The sequence below is a fragment of the Empidonax traillii genome, unplaced genomic scaffold (genome assembly GCF_003031625.1).
Source record: "Empidonax traillii isolate 1590-97213 ecotype Southwest subspecies unplaced genomic scaffold, ASM303162v1 scaffold1399:size139372, whole genome shotgun sequence".
Classification (NCBI taxonomy): domain Eukaryota; kingdom Metazoa; phylum Chordata; class Aves; order Passeriformes; family Tyrannidae; genus Empidonax; species Empidonax traillii.
In genome coordinates this window covers 57,838-78,204 of record NW_020956592.1, presented here as the reverse complement: position 1 = coordinate 78,204, position 20,367 = coordinate 57,838, and the positions used below count along the sequence as shown (strand labels likewise).

The 20,367-nt window shown below is 52.7% G+C and overlaps 1 protein-coding gene across 8 annotated transcripts in view; it reads left to right on the top strand.

The window, feature by feature from the left end:
- Nucleotides 1-20,367, top strand: part of LOC114069948 (dystrobrevin beta) — a 109,031-nt gene that overhangs the window by 51,717 nt on the left and 36,947 nt on the right. For 6 of the 8 annotated variants that reach the window (XR_003573845.1, XR_003573846.1, XM_027907095.1 and 3 more), the window contains 3 exons: nt 1,320-1,433; nt 4,080-4,176; nt 9,601-9,621. Coding sequence is in view for 6 of the 8 variants with exons in the window: in XM_027907095.1 (XP_027762896.1) it covers nt 1,320-1,433; nt 4,080-4,176; nt 9,601-9,621 (232 nt within the window). In the remaining 2 variants the exon portion in view is untranslated. The remainder of the gene's footprint in view (nt 1-1,319; nt 1,434-4,079; nt 4,177-9,600; nt 9,622-20,367) is intronic. The other 2 variants (XM_027907096.1, XM_027907094.1) reach the window with 1 other exon arrangement.

Genomic DNA, 20,367 nt, shown 5'->3' with positions numbered 1-20,367 from the left:
TCATTAACAGTAGTTAATTTTCATTGTGGAGGGGCCGCCCTGTCCCTGTTCCCCAGGAAGTGGGTTGATCTTCTCCACTAATCTCCTTAAAATCATCCTGACCAGCACTGAGCATCCAGAGCCCATTTCTCTCTTGTCTGCAGACCCAGAAAACCTCGAGGTTGGGACCCTGAGCCCAGAACCCCCCGTGCCCTGGGCTGGTCCCACAGGGATCATGGGCAGCAGGGCTGGGGGGATCCTGCCCCTCTGCCCCCTCAGCTGAGACCAGGTTGCCCAGAGAAGCTGTGGCTGCCCCTGCATTCCTGGAAGTGTCCAAGGCCAGGTTGGACGGGGCTTGGAGCACCCTGGGTACTGGAAGGTGTCCCTGCCCGTGGCAGGGAGAGGAATGGGATGAGGTTTAAGGTCCCTTCCAACCCAAACCATGGGATTCTTCTTGCTCCAGAGGGTCACCTGTGGAGCCTCTCCAGGCTCTCCTTTTACCTGTGCTCAGGTCTCCCTGTGCTCCCTCTGTGCCAGGCCGTGTGATCCTGCTGCTTGCACAGCCCAGTGCCAGGGCCCCTTCAGCACGTTGGGGAAAAACACTTCTCAGGGGTAGTTTGGAGGAGAAGCAGTTCCTGGAGAGCAGGAACAACTCCTTCCTGGCACTGCTGTGGCTTCAGTGCTCCACCAAGAGACCTTGCAGCTATTTGGAATTATTCCTGGAGATCCCAGATAAGGGAGATCTCAATCAGTGCCGGTGTGAAGCCCTGCCAGGAGAGCAGCTCAGCAGTTTGATGGAGACCTGGAGCTGGCAGCAGTCCCCACTCCCAGAGGGGTTCCATTCCCACTGCAATAAGGGGCCCTTGGGTTGTGCTGGCTGGTCCCCCTTCCCTTGGGGACACCCCAGGGTTTGCCTCTGTTCCAACGAGCTGTTGTTATTCTCCTTATTCCTACTGCCCTGCCCAGAGCCCTCGGGAAGGGGAGTGGGGAGCTCCCAGGCCCTTCCTGCAGTGCCTGCCGGGCAGCTTGTGCTGAAGAGGGAACTTTTGTCCTCTTGGAACAGCCTCTGAGCCCATTCTGTGTGAAAGGATTTGGAAAGGGCGTTGCAATGAGTGATTTCATACTCATTAAGCAGTAAATTTTCTCTGTCTCGCAGCAATTCCTACGTCTGCACCAACTTAACCTGCCTGGGGTGTGAGTCTGTGCCAGCCACACGTGAACAAAACTGCTGTGCTTGGGCTGGGACTGGCAGAAAGTGCTTCCAGGGCTGTAAAAGCGTTTAGGAGCGGTGCAGAGGCTGACTTTTCCCTTCCTTTATCTCCCCCCTGTCGTTTCCACAGGGAGATACTCCAGGAGATTCAGCGGCTCAGGCTGGAACATGAACAGGCCTCTCAGCCCACCCCCGAGAAGGCCCAGCAGAACCCGACCTTGCTGGCTGAGCTCAGGCTCTTACGGTAAAAGCTGGGCTGGTGCTGGGGGGGCACTGGGGTGGGCAGTGCTGGGGGCACTGGGGGAAGCAGCTCTGGGCAGCCTGGCAGAGTCAGCTGAGATTGCTGAGTTCTGAAGGCTGTGTCAGCAACTTTTAGGGCTTTTAAGCGGCTTTAGAAGTAAATAAAAAGGTTTCTTGACATGCACTCTGTTTGTGTAGTCTAGAAAAGCGTTTCTAAAGAAGAAACCGATAGGAAAATCTGGCAGAAATGGCATCGATTGCTCGTCATTTCTTCTCCAGAGGAGCAGAGCTGAAAGCAAACGTCACTTATTTGATCGGTCAGAGAAACTCCCAAAGTTCAGACCTCCAGGCGCATCCAGAGCTGGAGAAACACCTCCCAAAGCCTCTGTGGCTGAGTTTGCACTGCTGGGGCACCTCCAGCGCTGGGGCAGGGCTGGCCCCTCACACCAGAGACACAGGGAGGGGCTGGAGCGTGGGCAGGGAAGGGAACGGAGCTGGGAAGGGGCTGGAGCAGCAGGAGCGGCTGAGGGAGCTGGGGGGGCTCAGCCTGGAGAAAAGGAGGCTCAGGGGGGACCTTCTGGTCAAATTTCCCTATTCTACGGATTTCAGGAGGAATTTGTCCCTGGAAAGGGTGGTCAGGCACTGGCAGGGGCTGCCCAGGGAGGTTTGGAGTGCCCAGCCCTGGAGGTGTCCCAGGCAGGCCTGGCCGTGGCACTCAGTGCTCTGGGCTGGGGGACAGGGTGGGGATGGGACACAGGGGGGATCCACGGGCTGGGAGGGCTTTTCCAGCCTCAATGATTCTGGGATTCTGTGATTCACCCCCCGTGGTATCTCACACGTGGCCTCCCTGGTGTTACATGTACAAGCAGCAGCAGCTTTCCTGCCACCAGCCCTCGCTCATTAACACGTTCACCCTGCACATTAATTGCAGTGGCTGCTCAGCATCACGCTGGGGGGTCCCAATTAGCAGGTGTGGGATGGGAAGGTGCTTCCCCAATCCCAGCTGCTGAGGACAAGCTCCCCAGCCTGGGCACAGCGTGTGGTGCCCTGGACTAGGAGTGTCTGTCAGCACACGTCACCAAATGATCTCACTCCTGCGTGGAATTCAGGCTGTGAAAGCAGGGGAATGATGCTGCATGGAAAATCAACGTGTCCCAGGGCTAAAAATCTGCAGCCCAGCCCAGCCCAGCCTGTGGGATGAGTCAGCTCCAGCACTGCTGGCAGGTGTGACCTTGGAGGAGGCACGGCTGGATCCGTATCCTTGTGCACCCCTGCCTTGCAGTGCAGGTGTCCCTGGCTTCTCCCACCTGCACCACCCCAGGAACACCAAATCACAGAGTGCTTTGGGTTGGGAGAGGCCTCAAAGCTCAGCCAGTGCCACCCCCTGCCATGGGCAGGGACACCTCTCACCAGCCCAGGCTGCTCCAAGCCCCGTCCAACCTGGCCTGGGACACTTCCAGGGGTCCAGGGGCAGCCATAGCTTCTCTGGGCAACCTGTGCCAGGGCCTGCCCACCCTCCCAGGGAAGCATTTCTTCCCAATAACTCATCTAACCAGTGGGAACCATTCCCCCTTGTCCTGTCCCTGCTGTTCCTGATGATCTTCTCCTCCAGTCCCTCTCCAGCTTCCTTCAGATTCTGGAAGGCTGCTTAGTTTAACAACCACAGCCCTCAAAATACAAAAAGATGTTGAAAGAAACATCTAGGGTGGTTAATATTTCACAGTCTTCTGTCCTTTGAAGAACTGTTCCATTCTTCAGATTCCCAGGATGATTTATCCACAGTGAGTCACGTGAGAACACAGATCTAATCGAAGACATTTTAGAGGTTCAGTCTGTAATAGGTGATGCTTTAACTTTGGACTGAGACATCCTGGTGTCCACAAAAATAGCTGTGGATGAATAAAGGAGCCTTTTTAACCTGCTTTTCCCCGTGGTTTTGTATCATCACCTGTGACTGGGCTCTGTGGGTCCTGGCATTTCTTAAGTCACCCGGGACACGGAACCTCCGCCGGGCTGACGTCTGTCTTTGAACTGCTCCTTCTATTAGTCACTGCTTTCCTTTTTGGAGTCTGAAATCAAACTGCACAGTCATATTTCCTCAAATAGCTCCCAGACAGGTTTTGAGCTGCCAAGGGAAGGGAAGGTCACTCCTTATCTGCCGCTGTTGTTACCTGGTGCTGGTGCAGCGAGCGTGTCACGGCACAGAAATAGCTCTGCTGAGTCTCCTCCAGACAGGCAGAGCTTTTCCTCCCCAAACATCTGCAGCCTTTCCTCCTCGTTTTTCCCCTTCTCTTGTCTTTCCTCCCATGGTTCATCCCTGGCTTGTCTGAGCGCTCCACAGGGTGCCAGGCTCTGGCACTCGGGGTTCTCAAAAGGAAGAAAAAAGTGGTTTTTTTTTTCTCAAAATGCAGTGCCCTTTGAAGGGCTTCCCTGTGCCAGTGGCTGAGGACACATCTCTGGGTTTGAAGAAGTGAGCAGGGTATTGTCATCTTCAGGTTCATGGTCACTGCTGAGCCTTGCTCTGGTTTTTAAATGGGGAGGAGGGGGAATGGTGGGAACTGCAGGCACCGTTACACGGGCCAGTTCCCTGAACTGGTTTGAAACACTCCAAGTTTTTTTTCTGCCTCTTTCTTCCATGTGACTGGAACAGGCAGAGGAAGGATGAGCTGGAGCAGAGGATGTCAGCGCTTCAGGAAAGCAGAAGAGAACTGATGGTGCAGCTGGAAGGGCTGATGAAGCTGCTCAAAGTAAGGAATCTCCTGTTGGAAAGGCAGCACATCCCTCCCTTCCCTGGGTCTGTGGCTGCTCTGGGATCCCTGCTTTGCTCTCACACCTTATAAACTCTTTGTGAGGAATAGGAGGAGTTTGCAAAAAGCCATTTCCACTCTGGCTCTGTGTGGGGGTGCAGGTGGTGCAAGAGTTTTCAGGTTCGTGTGGAGAACCCAAGGTTTGGAAGGGTTTAAAGAAGTATTTGATTTGATAACTGGGAGCTGATCTGGGCACCAGTTCTGTTCTTCCAGCTCTGACTGGGAAATAAACTGGGAGCTGCAGTTCCTGCAGGGCAGGATGTGACTCCCCAGGGACGAGGGGCTGATTCAGGGGTGACCCTGCCCAGCCCCTGCCATGGCTGGGGGGTTTGCTCTGAGGGTGATGGTGTCAGTTCTTATCTGCAACACACGGCATTGTTTGGGCTTCTGAGCAGGGTCCTTTATTATTTTGGTGGAGTCCTCCCTCAGCTGAGCTCCCAGGTGATGACTGCAGTCTGAAATACTGTTACACTTTTGTTCTCCCCCTTCTTTAAGTTAAACAAGAGCCAACAAGTCAAATGGCAAAGCCTCAGCCTCAGAGAGGTTTTGGTCTGAGAAAAGGTGCCATGAAGGTGCCTGTGGGGGTGGGAGAGAGATGGAGCAGTGCCAGGGACAGGGTGAGATGTAGATCAGCCACAGGCACATCCTGATGATTCCAGGAAAATTTGGGGCTCATCTGTGCTCGAAAGTGAATTCTCAGTGTCTGTGACTCCAGAGTGCAGTAACTCCTCACTTGGGCTTGAATCCTGATGTAAGAATTCCCACCCCTAGCCTTTATCCTAGGTGGGAATTCCTACCCCTACCCTTGCATCCTGGGGTGATAAAGGAGGTGATGATCCAAACCTCCTCAGAGGTGCCTGGTTTCCTTCATTTCCCTGTGCAGATGAGCACATGTTGTATTTGGGAACTTCTTCAAGCCAAAGGCTCTGCACTCTGTGTTTTCTCTGCTCAGCCCATTAAGGTATGACTTTCAAAACCACAGAAATCATAGAAAAGCTTGGGTTGGCAGGACCTTTAAGCTCATCCCATTCCACCCCCTGCCCTGGGCAGGGACACGTTCCACTGCCTCAGCTTCCTCCAAGCCCCATCCAACCTGGCCTTGGACACTCCCAGGGATCCAGGGGCAGCCACAGCTTCTCTGCCCAACCTGTGCCAGGGCCTGCCCACCCTCACAGTCAACAATTCCTTCCCAATCTCCCATCTGTCCCTGCCCTGTGGCACTGGGAAGCCATTCCCTGTGTCCTGTCCCTCCATTCCTTGTCCCCAGTCCCTCTCCAGCTCTCTTGTAGTTCCTAAATTTGTTTAAGAACTTTATCCAGCAGCTGGGACTGGGTATAAGGAGAAGCTTTGTCCCCATGAGGATGCCCAGGCAGCGGGAGGAGGGCCCACAGAGGCTGCTCCATCTCCGTCCTTGGAGGTTTCCAAGACCCGACTGGCCCAAGCCCTGAGCAACCTGGGCTGAGGTTTTGACCCTGTTCTGAGTGGGAGGCTCGACTGGAGACCCTCTCAGTTGTCCTGCAAGCTGTGACTCCTGGAATTACTTGGTCCTACACGTTGCATAATGTGACTGTTTGCATTTCCCCCTCAGAGCTCTCTCTGGAGCCTGGCAGCTTCTCCTTGGTTAAAGCATCTTCAGAAAGACATCTGGTCTTGAGCTGGAGAAATCAGAAATGGAAAATTCCCTGCCAATGCAAATTTGCTTGAGCAGTTAGAAATTTGTGCCTGGTTTTCAGTTCTAATTCTGTTTGCACCCCTTGGTTCTGTCTCCATGAAATCAAGGAGCACTTTTGCCCCCCTGTGCTCTGCCTACGCAGATCCTTCCCCAGCTCAGCCAAGGCAATTGTCCCTGGGGATTTTAAAGCAGTGAAACAGGTAGAGCTCTGCTGGGCCCCTCACAATACTCCAGCCTTTCTAGGGATTGTTTCTTTGCCTTCTTCAGATTTATTTATTTATTTAATTATTTATTTAATTAATTAATTTATTTGGGAAAAACAAATGGAGTGTGGAATTTTTCCCTGACCCTCGGCAGCCGGTGCAGAGTCACAGCAGGGGCTTTACTGCTCTCCATCCCTGGTTTCCTTTTTGTGCCCTGTGGAAGCTCTCAGTCATCCAGCTCTTCCCCTGTGGATTTATTTCCTTCTGTGGTAACTGGTTAATGAGGATGTTGTGGGTAAATCCTCTGCTGTGAAAACCTCTCACATCTGTGCAGTCCCTTTAGAAGCCAAACCTGTTGTAGACTGAAATAACAAAATCAGCTTCTTTTGTCAAGGCTTCCTTCCCATGAAGTTCTAAAGCTTTTGTGTTACCTGTGCTGCAGGTTGGGGTCCTGTGTCAGCATTTCTGTGGCTCTGAGTGAAGTGATGGCAGGGTCAGATCATGCAGTCAGAAATACTGGGATGGTTTGGGTGGGAAGGGACCTCAAAGCTCATCCAGTCCCACCCCCTGCCATGGGCAGGGACACCTTCCACCAGCCCAGGTTGCTCCAAGCCCCGTCCAACCTGGCCTTGGACACTCCCAGGGATCCAGGGGCAGCCACAGCTGCTCTGCCCAACCTGGCCAGGGCCTGTCCACCCTCCCAGCCAGGAATTCCTTCCCAATCTCCCATCTAACCCTGCCCTGTGGCACTGGGAAACCATTCCCTGTGTCCTGTCCCTCCAGGCCCTTGTCCATGTGTCTCTCCATCTTTCCTGGTGGCCTCTTCAGGTGATGGAAGGTCACAGTTGGGTCACTCCAAAGCTTCTCTTGTTTAATTTGTCTTTCCTCCCTGTTTGAATATCCACATCCCAGTCCTGGGCTCTCCATTAAAAATTCCCTTCCCTGCTCCATGTGGCTCCTCACTCAGGTAATTATTTTAAGCTGCAAGTTCCCCGAGCCTGCTGATCTAAAAATAGAACTTCTAGTAGATACTTTTAACTCCTTTTCACATTATTAGTGTCAGTGCTTCCCTGTCTGCTGAGAGAAACTCCAAGGGGAAGTGCTGTGAGTCAGACCCAGAGCAGAGGCACGAATTCCTCAGCCCCTGCTCAGGATTTCACCCCAATGACCTGAAGTAGTGACGCTGCCTGCAGGCTTTGTTTTGATTCTGATATTTGTGTTCTGCTCAAACTCCCTTTTTCAGTGGTTTTAGCCCTGCCAGACACGATCTTCCCCCACAGGATTTTAGCTTCTCTCATCGTTTGGTGCTCTTCAGAGATGTTCATGTATAATTTACATCAGCTGTTAGGCTTTTATGGGGGTTTTTTTCCATTTTCTTATGCAGTATTTTTTTACATTTTTAATGCTGCCTTCGTTTCACCATTTAGGGCTGGATCCAGCTTACCCAGCTCTGGTTGTCTGAGAGTTTGGGGCCTTAAATCCCTCTCTGAAGAAAAGGAGAAGGAGGAAGGGCCTCTTAGATGCCAAAAACTTCTTTCTGAGGGGCAGCCATTGCCATTCAGAGCTGGGGGTGGGTTTTGCATCCAGTGCCTTCCACATCCCATCACTGACTCATGACGCTTCTCTTGGGGGTTCCAGTTACAGGAGGATCATGGAATCATGAACTGCTTTGGGTGGGAAGGGAGGGGAGAGAGGTTGTGGCTGCCCCTGGATCCCTGGGAGCATCCCAGGCCAGGTTGGACGGGGCTTGGAGCACCCTGGGCTGGTGGGAGGTGTCCCTGCCCATGGCAGGGGGTGGCACTGGATGGTTTATCAGGTCCCTTCCCACCCCAATCATTCTGGGATTCTGTGACTCTCTCCAGACCGCTGGCTTGGCTCTCCCTTCTTTCCTGAGCTCTCCTGCCATGCCCAGGTGCCCTTAGCTGGCCTGGCTCCGGAGCATCCCGTGGGGATGGTTCCCTGCCTCCTGCCAGGGCTCTCCCTCTCAGCTCCACGGATATCCAGCAGACGGATCCCATTTCACTCCCTCCATTTCCTCCACGGCAATTTCCTCGCCGGCTGCTCTTGATGATTTATCTGCTCGCTCTCCGTCCTACCGAGCTCTGTCTGTCCTGAGAGGGTGTTTTCACATCTGTAGTTAATGCCAAAGCCTCATTTTTCAAACTAGCAGCTTTTTTTGTGGAGTGGAGATCATTGAAGATCTCTTCCCCTGACCCAACTCCCCATCTGGTCCCGTGAATCCCAGTGCTGGTGGGAGGAACAACTGGAAACATGTGGGACGTGGGGAGGCCAAGCTGATCTGAGTTTGAGTGGAGCCAGACCCCACATCTGCCACGGCAGCATCTGGAAACACACCTGAAGGGACTCTAAGTCTTACTAGAAAAAAACCCAAAAGTGTCTGCTCAGAAATGTGGAGTTCTCTGCAGCCATTCCCAGATTTCTCTGCAGTGCCCAGTGGGAAAAACAGCTTTCAGTGGTCAGTGAGAAGAAGCTGCTTTAAATTAAGGGAAAGGTTCTGGTTAATCCTGCTCAGGCTGGAGATCAGGGAGGGAAGGTGGATAAATGGATTCATGGATTTCAAGGCCAGAAGGAGCTTTTATCCCGTGAATTTTAATTCCATGACCTGGATTTCTGGGGAGAGGAGCTTAGCAGGGGTCCTCTGTGCCGAGGGTCTGTGCCAGGCCAGGGGCAGGGGGAGTCACCTGGCAATGCTGTCACTGCTGGTTTGGGGTGGGTGAGTCACCAGGACTGTGCTCCAGCCCTTCTGTCAGAGCACACCGTCAGACTCCTGATGGTTTTTGTCTTTGAAAGTGTCTGAATTAGGAAAGAAACTCCTCACTGTGGGACATTTTGCTCATTCCAAGGAATTCTCCCATAGCTGAAGGCAGGATGTGCCTCCACCTGCCCAGCCCCATCAGAGGGGACCTTTCCCTGCTTCAAAAGGGGATCAATTCATCCAAATTTCACCTTTTTTGTCTTCCAAATCAGGAGGGATCTGTAGTGACAAAGGCACTGCAGGGCAGGAATTGTTTTCTCTGCATCTTTTCCCTCACTCAGCATCTCTGGTGCCTTTGCCCTCCCCTTGTCGTGTCCCATTCCAGGCCTGGTTGCTTTTGCCCTCGCAAATCCCATTCCAGGCAGAGGTCCTGGAATGCCCAGTGGGAAGTGACCAAAAAGGTGATGTTTTGCCTCTGGGGCTGTGGCAGTTTTGGGTCTCTGGGAAGGCAGATTTGTGCCCCAGGGAAGCGAGCGCTGGGCACTCCGGATGGTATTCCCAGACTTTAGAGGGTGGGTCTGGGGTTTGCTGCCTTTAGGGCAGCTCAAGAGGCCTTCTGAGTCCAGAGTAGGAGGCGTTTGCTCCATTCCCCGTGTTCTTGTTCTTTCATTGCGGCTGTTGTGTATTCTGTGTGAAAATCATCATTTTCATATGGTAATTAATCTTTCCTCTCTCTCTCTCTCTTCACCTTTTTCCTTTGCCAACACTTCTAGGAAGAAGAGCAAAAGCAGGCAGTAAGTTGACCTCACCTTGTAGGTGATCTGACTCTCGTTTCCTTCCTGCATGAAATCCCTTTTCTGTTCATTGGCTTGTGTGCAAATAAACCGTGGGACTGCGGGGCCTTTCCCTCTCGTGAGTTTGCAAACAGCCTTCGCCCGTTTCCAGCAGAGCATGTTCTGTGGGTGGCCCTGAAGTTGTTCCTCTCTCCCTTTCAAATGAAGTTGATTGCCTTGGGGGGACACAACTGGTGGCTGGGTTCACGAGGCTCTCATGGAATTGTGCATGACCATCCAGGGCTGGAAACGGGCATTCTCAGCTGGCTTCATAAATACATTTTGCCGGAGATCCCTTGGAGTGTTCCACGTGCTAAGAAAGCTTCCTTGTCTCTTCAGGAACCCTTTAATTTGCCTCCTTGCCACATGCAAGTCCATGCATGAAAACTAATTAATGACTTAATATTCTGGGCATGGATCCATATCCTTCAGCCGTGGCAGAGTCTCCTTGAACGAGCCCCGGAGTGCTCCTGGTGAGCAGGAGGGAACTGAGGGGAGACAAGAAGGCCTTTGCTTTGTTGCTGTGTTTCCATTTTCTCTGTTCAGAGCCCAATCCCGTGTTAATTTCGGGATCCACTCCAGAGGGAGCCCTTTTGCTTTCCTCAGCATCAGCCAGATGTTCAGTGTCTCCTCTCCAGCACAGCACATTTGTGCTGTTTTCGAACATGGTTGCCTCTCTCACGGAGCTGTGATGACCTCTAAGCCTGTGGTTTGCACTGGGGGGGGATTCTACACGTTGTTGTTTGCCACCTACATAATTGGGTGTTGGACACAGGAGTGGGAAATTCTGGTGACTTATTCTTTGTGGGGAATGTGTATTTTGGGGTGACTTTTAATGGTGAAAACGCTTCGGTTCTCCGTGTGCTGGAATTGGCTTTTGGTGGCTCCTGGGTGGCCTTTTATTAGTGTTCTGTCATCAGTTTTAAGGTGTTGGTGAGTGGGCACCTTCTGTTGGAGCCCAGGTCATTGTTAGGTGATCAGAGAATCATGGAATCATGGAATGGCCTGGGTTGGAAGGGATCTTACAGCCCTGGGCAGGGACACCTCCCACCAGCCCAGGTTGCTCCAAGCCCCATCCAACCTGGCCTTGGACACTCCCAGGGATCCAGGGGCAGCCACAGCTTCTCTGCCCAACCTGTGCCAGGGCCTCACCGCCCCCCCAGACAGGAATTTTTTGCTGATATCCAATCTCAGCCTATCCCTGGGTTTGCTGAGCAGTTACCTGGCTCATTAGAGGGACCAGGTCACAGCACGTGGAAGGATCTTCAAGGAATGTCCTGGAGGAAGGAAAAGAACCAAGGCACCACCATTCCTGTCCTCCAGCTTCCAACTGTGCCAGTGGAACGCTGTGTTGTGTGTCATTCTCCTACCCAGCATCATTCCTAGGAATAATTCTCTGCAGGAAAGGCAGTGTGTTATATATTAGCTCATTTTTCCTGTGCTGTGCTTTCATCTGGATTATGGATATAGCAAAAGGGTAAATATGAGGTCAGGGAAGAATTTGACCAATTTTACCTCCCTTCTTTTCCTGGAACACTGTGTCAGGAGGAGGACAACGAGCCAAAACTAAAATAATGTCAACACGGTGACATTCTGTCCAGGCCAGTTCTGTTGGAATCAGGGATGAATGAGCCAAAAAGCCTCAAGAAAGGCAGATTTTGACCAACCAAGGGACATGTTGGTGGTCTGTAGAAGTTGAAACTTTACATCCTCCCTTTGCTTGGACTGAGAACTGTTCTAGATGTGAAGGTGCAGCCTGGAAAGGCCGGAAATCGCAGGATGAGCTGCTCCCTTTGGCTGAGAAGCACATAGAAACCACAGGCTGGCTGGGATGGAAAGGCAGCTCTGAGATCACCCAGACCATCCCCCCTGCTCAAAACACTGCTCAGGGGTTTGTCCCCTCACCACAGAATCATTAAATCTCAGAATGGTTTGGGTGGGAAGGGACCTTAAAGTCCACCCAGTCCCACCTGCTGCCACGGGCAGGGACACCTTCCACGAGCCCAGGTTGCTCCAAGCCCCGTCCAACCTGGCTTTGTATGAGGGAAAAAGTGGAGCAGCCTCTGGATGATGTGGAAGAGACTGATCCTGAGGGATCTGAGGTGATGATCCTCCCGGCCCTCGGTGAGGTGGATCAGCTGTGTGGTGGCAGCAGGGATTTCCATGAAGGGTTAAGGTAAATAACAGGCAGAACAAGGGTCATGGATTAGGACCAGCAGCACATCAGGAGCAGCAACGTTGGCATCCACTTTGGAAACCTCTGGTCTTCCTTCACTGCTGGGGCTGCAGGTCCCTTCCTGCCTTGGTCAGAAACCAAGTTATGAGGAGAGAGACACCATTTCTGAGCCTGGGACTCACGGGCAAGCCCAAAAACTTGTGTGCCCTGTGTTCAGGGCTGATCTTCTGTCGAGATGTTGACAGTCTGTGCTCTGCCTTGGGCTCGCTGGGGCCAGTGCTGGGCACACCCTGGAGGAGCAGAGCCTCGTGTAGGGATGTTGTTCCAGTGACGGAGTTTCGGGCCTCATGGTGTTCATGGCCCACCACACTGTTCCCCACTGCTGCTGGGATTGTTGTGTCCCAGCTAGTAAAGATCCTAATTTACAACAGGACCGTTTCCACGTCTCAGCTGGTGAGAGACTCGGGCAATCTGCTAAATATTAAGCCCCCTTTGTTTTGGAGTCAGACAGGCAGCCGTAGGAGCTGCGCTGTTCTGGGTCCAGAGGAACGTTGAAGGGATTCCCGACGATGTGCATCACATGGATGATGTCCTTGGCGTGTCCTACAATCCACACAGCAGACCCAGAGGAGCGTCAGGCGCTTGTGCTCCGGCACCAGAGAGCGGCTCTAATGCCAAACAGGCACAGGAACACGGCTCATGGGAGGGCTGAAACGCTGCAGTGGAATCTTTTCCTCTCAGAAAGCGGTGGGAACCATCAGAATGGCAGAGCACAGCGGGCTGGTGACTCTCAGGGTTGTGTTACCCGGCAGAAGTGGACATGCACTCACCCAAGAATCCTTGGGAAGTCGTGGAAGTTGGGGGGTGGGGGGGGTCCTTAACCCCATGGAGAGGGATCAGCAGTTCCCCTTTTCCTCCCACGGTTCAGACTGAGTGTGTAGATGAGGCTTTCCAGTGAGCCTGAGCAGTGCCAGGGCAGCAGTGCCAGGGCAGCAGTGCCAGGGCAGCACTGCTCCCCTTAACGAGCTGAACCTTCTTAGCCACGGCTACAGCAAAGCTGAGCCCAGCAACCAGCTCAGGTGACACCTGTGTGCTCTCCCAAGGGATGCAGAAAGCTGTGAGTGGGGAATTCCCAACCCTGCAGAGCCCTTGGATCACCTGAAGAAGTCTCGTGTAGATACCTCAATCTGAGGCTGCTGTTCAGCTCTGCATCCATTGCATCAGCCAAAGGTGGAGTCCCCGTCCCTGGAGGTGTCCAAGGAAAGACGTGGCACTCAGTGCTCTGGGCTGGGGGACGAGGTCTTTTCCAGCATGAATGATTCCGGGATTCCTCGGCCTCCCAGAGCCAGTGGCTGCACTTGGGTGTTGGGAACAGCGTGCCTGGGAACTACCAGGGAATGTGCTCACTGAGTTGTGTCCCAGCCCTGACAACGAGTGTTCCAACACCTGGATCCTGAAAATGACCTTGTTCCAGTGCCAGGAACACCCCTGTGTGTGGTTCAGCTCCCTGATGTGGGCAGGCAGAGCTTTGGAATGAGCTTGGGGTTGGTGCCTCCACACTAAGAGCGTGTTCATGGGTCTCCTGGAGGGTATCGATGAATCCAAGTAGTTTGGGTGGGAAAGGATCTTTAAAGCTCATCTAGTCCAACCCTCCAGCCACGGGCAGGGACACTTTCCATTCCCCAGGTTGCTCCAAGCTCCATCCAACCCATATCACACCCAGAAGAGCTCCCAGAAGAGCCAGTTAGTTGTCTAGGGAGCCCACCCTCCGTAGCAGTGGAGTTCATCTGTCGGCGTTTCGGAATGGAAGGGGGGTCTGTGCTGCCTTCAGGTACCTTCTGCTCTCAGTGCCAGGAGGCAGAGCTAAGAGGATTTGGAAGGGACTTTGGACAAGGGCCTGGAGGGACAGGACAAGGGGGGAATGGCTTCCCACTGCCAGAGGGTTAGACAGGATATTGGGAAGGAATCCTGGGCTGGGAGGGTGGGCAGGCCCTGGCACAGGTTGGGCAGAGAAGCTGTGGCTGCCCCTGGATCCCTGGAAGTGTCCCAGGCCAGGTTGGACGGGGCTTGGAGCACCCTGGGCTGGTGGGAGCTGTCCCTGCCCATGGCAGGGGGTGGGATGAGATGAACTTTAAGGTCCCTTCCAACCCAAACCATTCTGTGACTCTGGGGGTGCTCGACTGGGAGGGGTCCCCGTCAGTCGCTGCCGGCCCAGAGAGGCTCCCAATCCCCCTGTGCCGTTGTTCAGAGCACACAAACAGCTCGAGGGACTGTTGTCAAACAGGGACTGGAGCAGTGGAGAGCACTTGGCTGTTCTCAGTGCTGTGTTGCAGCCAGCAGAGGTGTTTCCTCCTCTCCCAGGAGGGGCTGTCTGGGAGCTGGGTGGTTTGTCCTGGGCTCCTGCTGTCCCGTGGGGAGGCACCAGCCGGGAGGCAGGACGGGCTCTGCCGCATCCCCATCCATTCATGCCTTCCCTGAATCACATTCCTCCGCCCTTAATCACGTTTTGGATCGCACAGCCAGGAACAGGCGGGAGTTTGTTCGGTTCCTTGTCTTCCAAGCCCTGCCTTGGCGGAGAGGCACGTCTGCCAAGTTCCAGCTCTCAAACCACTGCCCTGTTAACAAAGCTCCGGGCACAGGCTGCTTCGGACTGGGGGAAAATGCACCTATTAACGTGCTTCAAGCCCAGCTGAGGGGGTTGGTTCTGTGTTCTAAACAGGTCCTCCTCTCAGGGGCTGCCTGAAAATGTTTCTGCTTTTATTCTCTAGAGGTTTCTGTTTATTTTCATAGTTTTTTTTTGGTTTATCGCTCGTCATTCGTTAAATGAGGATTAGAAGTGAAACAATGTTTGAGAGGTTTACACCAGGAAGTGCAGTTCCTGTGGATTAATTGGGGGGGAGTTATAAAGAAAGTCGAGGCTTGGTCATGAGCCATGTGTGCTCGGGGGGCTCCAAGAGCCCTGAGAGCTCCTTTTTGTGTTCAGCATACTCCCCATGCGAGGAGGCATCAGCTTGCCTTGCTGGAAAGGACTTGGAAGTCCTTCAAAGTCTTCTAGGATTCCCTGTCAGGAAGTGTGTGAAAGCTGTGTATGGTATATGATGTAGGGCCTGTCGGGTGGGTCTCCAGGATGGCTGAATGCAGGCAGTTCTCCCTTGTTTCAGCAGCAGACCCTGAGGTGCCCCAGGCACCAGGAGAACCCAGGACTTGCAAAGCAGAGGTTGGACGGGGCTTGGAGCAACCTGGGCTGGTGGAACTTATCCCTGCCCATGGCAGGGGATGGGACAAGATGGGATTTGAGGTCCTTTTCAACCCAAATCATTCCATCCTTCTGCGATTCCACATCGTGCCCAAGCAGTATTCAGCACCTAAGGACATCGAGTCTTCAAGCCTAAACCTACCTTGGGTATGGAGGTGCCTGGGAGCAGCACATGAGCCCCAGCCCTGAGCTCTCTGACCCAAACAAGCCATACCCCGGCTGTTCCCAGGGACCACAGTGTCTGGGGGGTGTCCCAGGGCTGGGGTCCCAACAGCAGCTTTATTCTGTGAGTCCCCCCCAGGAGAAATTTGGCTTCTTGGCCGCTGAGCAGTGGTTTTTAGATACCCAGCTACGTTTGTGGTCTGCCCAGGGCTCAGCTTTACAACGAGCTGTCTGTGGCAGCAAAGCCAGATCGAAACATTCCTTTTCCTGTGCCAGCAGCCCCTTCCATGCGGTTTTTTGAGGGGCCACGCTGCAAACCAGAGCACTGGAATCGTCCTGTGGAGCACAGCATACCTGGGGAAGAGGTGAAGCCAGGGGCTCTTGTGCCTGCACCATCACTGACCTCGCTGAGGTCTCTGAGAAATACCAGTCCAGGCTGGAAGAGGCTGGATGTGGTTCCCAGGATCAATGTTTTTGTGTCAGCCATTGAAGCTCCTTGGCAGAAGATGGGGATGAGCACCTGTGGGTGAGGGAGGCTGTGACAGCAGGAGCTTGGCAAGGGCTGGACCCTTTGGAGCCGTGAGGGAGGAGAGGAGAGGATGGTTTGTGTCCGAGCAGAGCAGGAGGAACGTTCTGAAGGCTGACGAGAAATGTCCCTGCAGAGTTCAGAGAATGTTTAGAACCATGAATTCAGGTTTGATTCAGTGCTCATCAAATTCTAGACTGGTTTGGGTCGGGAGGGACCTTGGAGCTCAGCCCGTTCCACCCCCTGCCACAGCCAGGGACCCCTTCCCTAGACCAGGTTACTCCCAGCCCTGTCCAACCTGGCCCTGAACGTGTCACCCATCACCGTGGAAGATCCCACTGGTGAGGTCACAGCGGGTTTTCTGCTGAAGGTTCTCTCCCACTCTGTGGGTGTTTCCACCCCTTGTCACTTGTTCCTGAGAGCTCGCTGTGGTGTGTTGGTGGCGTTTCCCATCGATGTTTCCGCGGAACCGTTTTGTTGCCACGTTTGGGGACGGATATTCCCGGGCCTGGCTGTTGTGTTTCCGTTGTGGAGAGATCGCTGCGATGACTGGAGAGATGTTAACTACAAGGATTTGCATTTGTTTTTGGCAAGATCTGGTCGTGCTTGATGTTTGTTTAGTCCCCGGGAGATGTGATGCTGACGATGAGTTTGGCAAGACTGACGACAGCGTTCTGGAATAGTCCCTTCCACTGTGTTTGCTCTGGGCCTGGGCTGCAACTGGTTAAACCATCGTCCTTGCGCAGTCCAGGATGTGAAATATTTATTGCTTCCCTGCTGAATTTCATAGCCATGCTGACTCTTCTAAAACAATGCTTTCCTCACTTTGTAGTCAAGTGCTCCAGCACGTAAATAAGCTGAAGGAAGTGCAGACAGCGCGTGCAGTCTCCTCCTTCGGGGTGCGATCCAGCACATGATTCCCTGCAGTTCCTAATTCCCTCTGCTGGGCTGGAGGACCGGGTTGGCACCCAAACACACCTGACTAATGCCATAAATAGTGGGTATGAGCAGCTTTTCCACAGCATTTTAATCTTAACCAAACTCCAGAACCACCCATTTTCGCATTGTTCGGTGTTGAATTGTGTCCATTTCAGAGACAGGGAAAACGATGCTTTTTTTTTAGACACCCAGGAATATCCAACAAGATGTTGATGAAATTCAAATGGGAGCCATTTGCCTGTATCCCAGCTGTTGCTTCTGGAAAGGGATTGCTTACGAAATCCCAGGATGGTTTGGGCTGGAAGGGACCTTGAACCTCATCCAGTGCCACCCCTTGCCATGGGCAGGGACACCTTCCTTGCATCCCAGGTCGCTGCAAGCCCCGTCCATCCTGGCCTTGGACACTTCCAGGGATAGGGGCATCCACAAAAACTTCCCTTGCTGTGGCCTCTAGAAGAAGCCCACAAAAATCCTTCCATCCACAATCATGGAAAATCCAGGAGAAGCTCACGTTGCATCTGCAGGTCGGTTCCTTCGTGCCGCTGTCACCTCGCTGAGGTGGCATCCGGAGCTGACCTGCCCCCGTGGGGTGGGAGGTGAATGGTGCTGTTAAATGCCCAGTAATTCAATTGCAGAGAGATTAATGCTGAGCGTTTCTGCGTGTGCATCTGCAGTACTTTCCCCCCGATCATTATCCGAGCCTAGGAGGGTAATCAAAGCCACGTGAGGGACATCTGGATCCACTGTTGGTTTATGTGGCACCTGGCCCTTATTAATAGTAATGAGGAAATGGCAGTTCGGGATTTCTTGACCTCACATGAAATTCATTTCGCTGGGCAAAGGTTGATAACAGATGGCAGCAATTTGGGGCTCAGTTCATCATCTGTTCCACAGGCTTCATTGCTCTGGTTTGGCCCTTTCCTCTGTCAGGAGCGATCCCTTTTTCCACCTCGCCTCTTCCTAAGGGTTGTCTTTTTCAAAGGGAGTCCTGAAACATCTTGTTAAAGCATGTTCTGTGCAGCACAGGGGTTTAGGTATGGCCTGACACAGCCAAACCATCCCCTTGAGCATAAATCACTCTTTTACTAACTGTGTAGTAAACTTTTATCTTTTTGAAGCTGGTGGTTTCTTCGGCGTTATTGGCCCCTCTCCAGTTTGTTCTTTATTCCCCCAGCCCACTTTTGCAGTCAGGCTTTGAGCAAAGGAAAGAGCTACAAGAAGACACAGCCCTGTGACTGTCAACACAGTGCGCTGAAAACCTTGGGGCTGTTCAGCCTGGAGAAGAGAAGGTTGTGTGGAGACATCTTAGATTCCTTCCCATGCCTAGAGGGGCTCCAGGAGAGCTGGAGAGGGACTTTGGACAAGGGCCTGGAGGGACAGGACAAGGGGGAATGGCTTCCTCTGACAGAGGGCAGGGTTAGATGGGAGATTGGGAAGGAATTGTTGTCTGTGAGGGTGGGCAGGCCCTGGCACAGGTTGGGCAGAGAAGCTGTGGCTGCCCCTGGATCCCTGGAAGTGTCCCAGGCCAGGTTGGATGGGGCTTGGAGCACCCTGGGCTGGTGGGAGGTGTCCCTGCCCGTGGCAGGGGAGGGATTGGATGAGATTTAAGGTCCCTTCCCACCCAAACCATTCCATCATTTGATGGTTCTATCTCAGACCAGAGTTTGTGTCACCCAGGTCGAAGTTTGCCCTGTCCCCTGGGAGCTGAGTGCTGGCAGGTGAGGCTGGAAGAGTGTGACACCTCTAAAAAGGATTTGCACTGTGGTGGGTGGATGTCTTGCTGTTGTCATGCTCAGGTTGATTCATGGAATCACAGGATCACTGAGTTTGGAGAAGCCCCCTCAGACCATCGAGTCCAACCGTTCCCCAGCACTGCCAAGGCCACACTGCCCCATGTCCCCAAGGGCCACATCCAGCTTTTAAATCCCTTCAGGAATGGAGACACTCCCCCCCTGCCCTGGGCAGCTGTGCCAGGGCTGGGCAGCCTTTCCCAGGAAGGAATTGTTCCCAGTATCCAACCTGACCCTGCCCTGGCACAGCCTGAGGATTCAGTTGTCCTTAAAACTCATCCCAGGTGGAACAGCCCAGAGATCTCTGCACCACTTGCTCTGTGACTTCCTTGTAGGTTTTCCAAAGGTATTTGGCTTTTTTCTGTCTCCTTGACAAAAGGGACCATTTGTGATGCTCCTGGAAGGGTAAAACCTTTTAACTGTGGGGGTTTTTGGTTATTTTTTTTTTCAGTAATTTTAGTTGATTTGAAACATGCTGGAAGCAAGATAAACCCAGGGAATACAGGCACGGTGCTGTTTGGAGTTACAGAAATGTTGTGAGCCCAAGGCCTTGGGAGTGCTGAGAGTGGATATTGCTTGCTCAGATGTTGTGTCAGCCACGATAGTGATCACTCCCTCTTGTACGTGGTGGCTCCTGCACTGCAACAACACAGATTTACAGCCTGGCTATCCAAAAATCCCAGTATTTGCTGGAGTCAAACACTGGTGTAAATATTACACTGTGCTACGGACAGGAAAAAAAAACAAACAACATACCTGGAATCAATTTATCTGTAGTCCTGGATCAAAATAGTCCTGCCTAAGAGCTGACTGTGTGAAATATCAGTTCCAACTGCAGCTTTGGCCTTTCGTGATGTTTTCAGCCTGAAACCTCTTGGGGTTTTTTTATTTATCAAAGTGAAATGGAAGTTGTTCTATGGACCGAAAGCATCGTGTAATCCAGATTGGGTTTAGAGACAAATGCTTGTATTGTATTTGTGATTTAGCCTGTCATTTACTACTGTAAATACCCCTCCAGTTTCACGAGCCTGAAGCAGATGTGCTTAAATCCACGAAGAATGAAAACACCAGAGAAGCAGAAAATCTCAGTGTTTTAACTGATGCTGTTTAGGGAAAATGTTCAAGGCCAGGTTGGACGGGGCTTGGAGCATCCTGCTCTAGTGGAAGGTGTCCCTGGGAACAGGATGAGCTTTGAGGTCCCTTCTCCCCACCCAAACCATTCTGGGATTGGATGATCCTGTGAAAGCCCTGCTCTCATGAATATTAGTTTTCCCTTCTCTGAACTTCACCAAGTGGAGGTGAGGGGAGGGTGATTGCTTTAAGAAAGATCAGAATTCCAGGGCCTGAGAAAGCCCCATCATCCATTCCCTCCCCCGTGGCGCAGCCCATCCCCATCATCTGGGCTCATTTGGAAGCATCCCATGTTTGCTTCCAGCAGCCTCCGTTCTCCAGTTCATTGGCAGCCTAATCCTGCGTTTCTGACAGCAGTAATGAGCCCATCAGGTTAAATAAGGTACAGAATTCTGCATCTTGTAAGTGGGGTTGTGCCGTTACGATGCTCTGGGCGCTCAGGCGCTGGCTTTGCCCTGTTTGAGCTGGGTGCTCTCAGCCAGGTTCACTCCAGCCCAGCCTGCATCCCTTTTACACATCCCTCTTCCTCAGGATATGAGGCTGGAAACCTCTGGCCCCCAGATCTCCCACTGCTTGGTAGTGGCTCCTATCGAGAAATTCGTCCGTTTTGTATCAAGAACTCCATCGTTTTCATAGCAAGGATATCAAGAATCAGAGAATTAGAGAATCATGGAATGGTTTGGGTGTTGAAAGGGATCTTAAAACTCATCCACCCCCTGCCATGGGC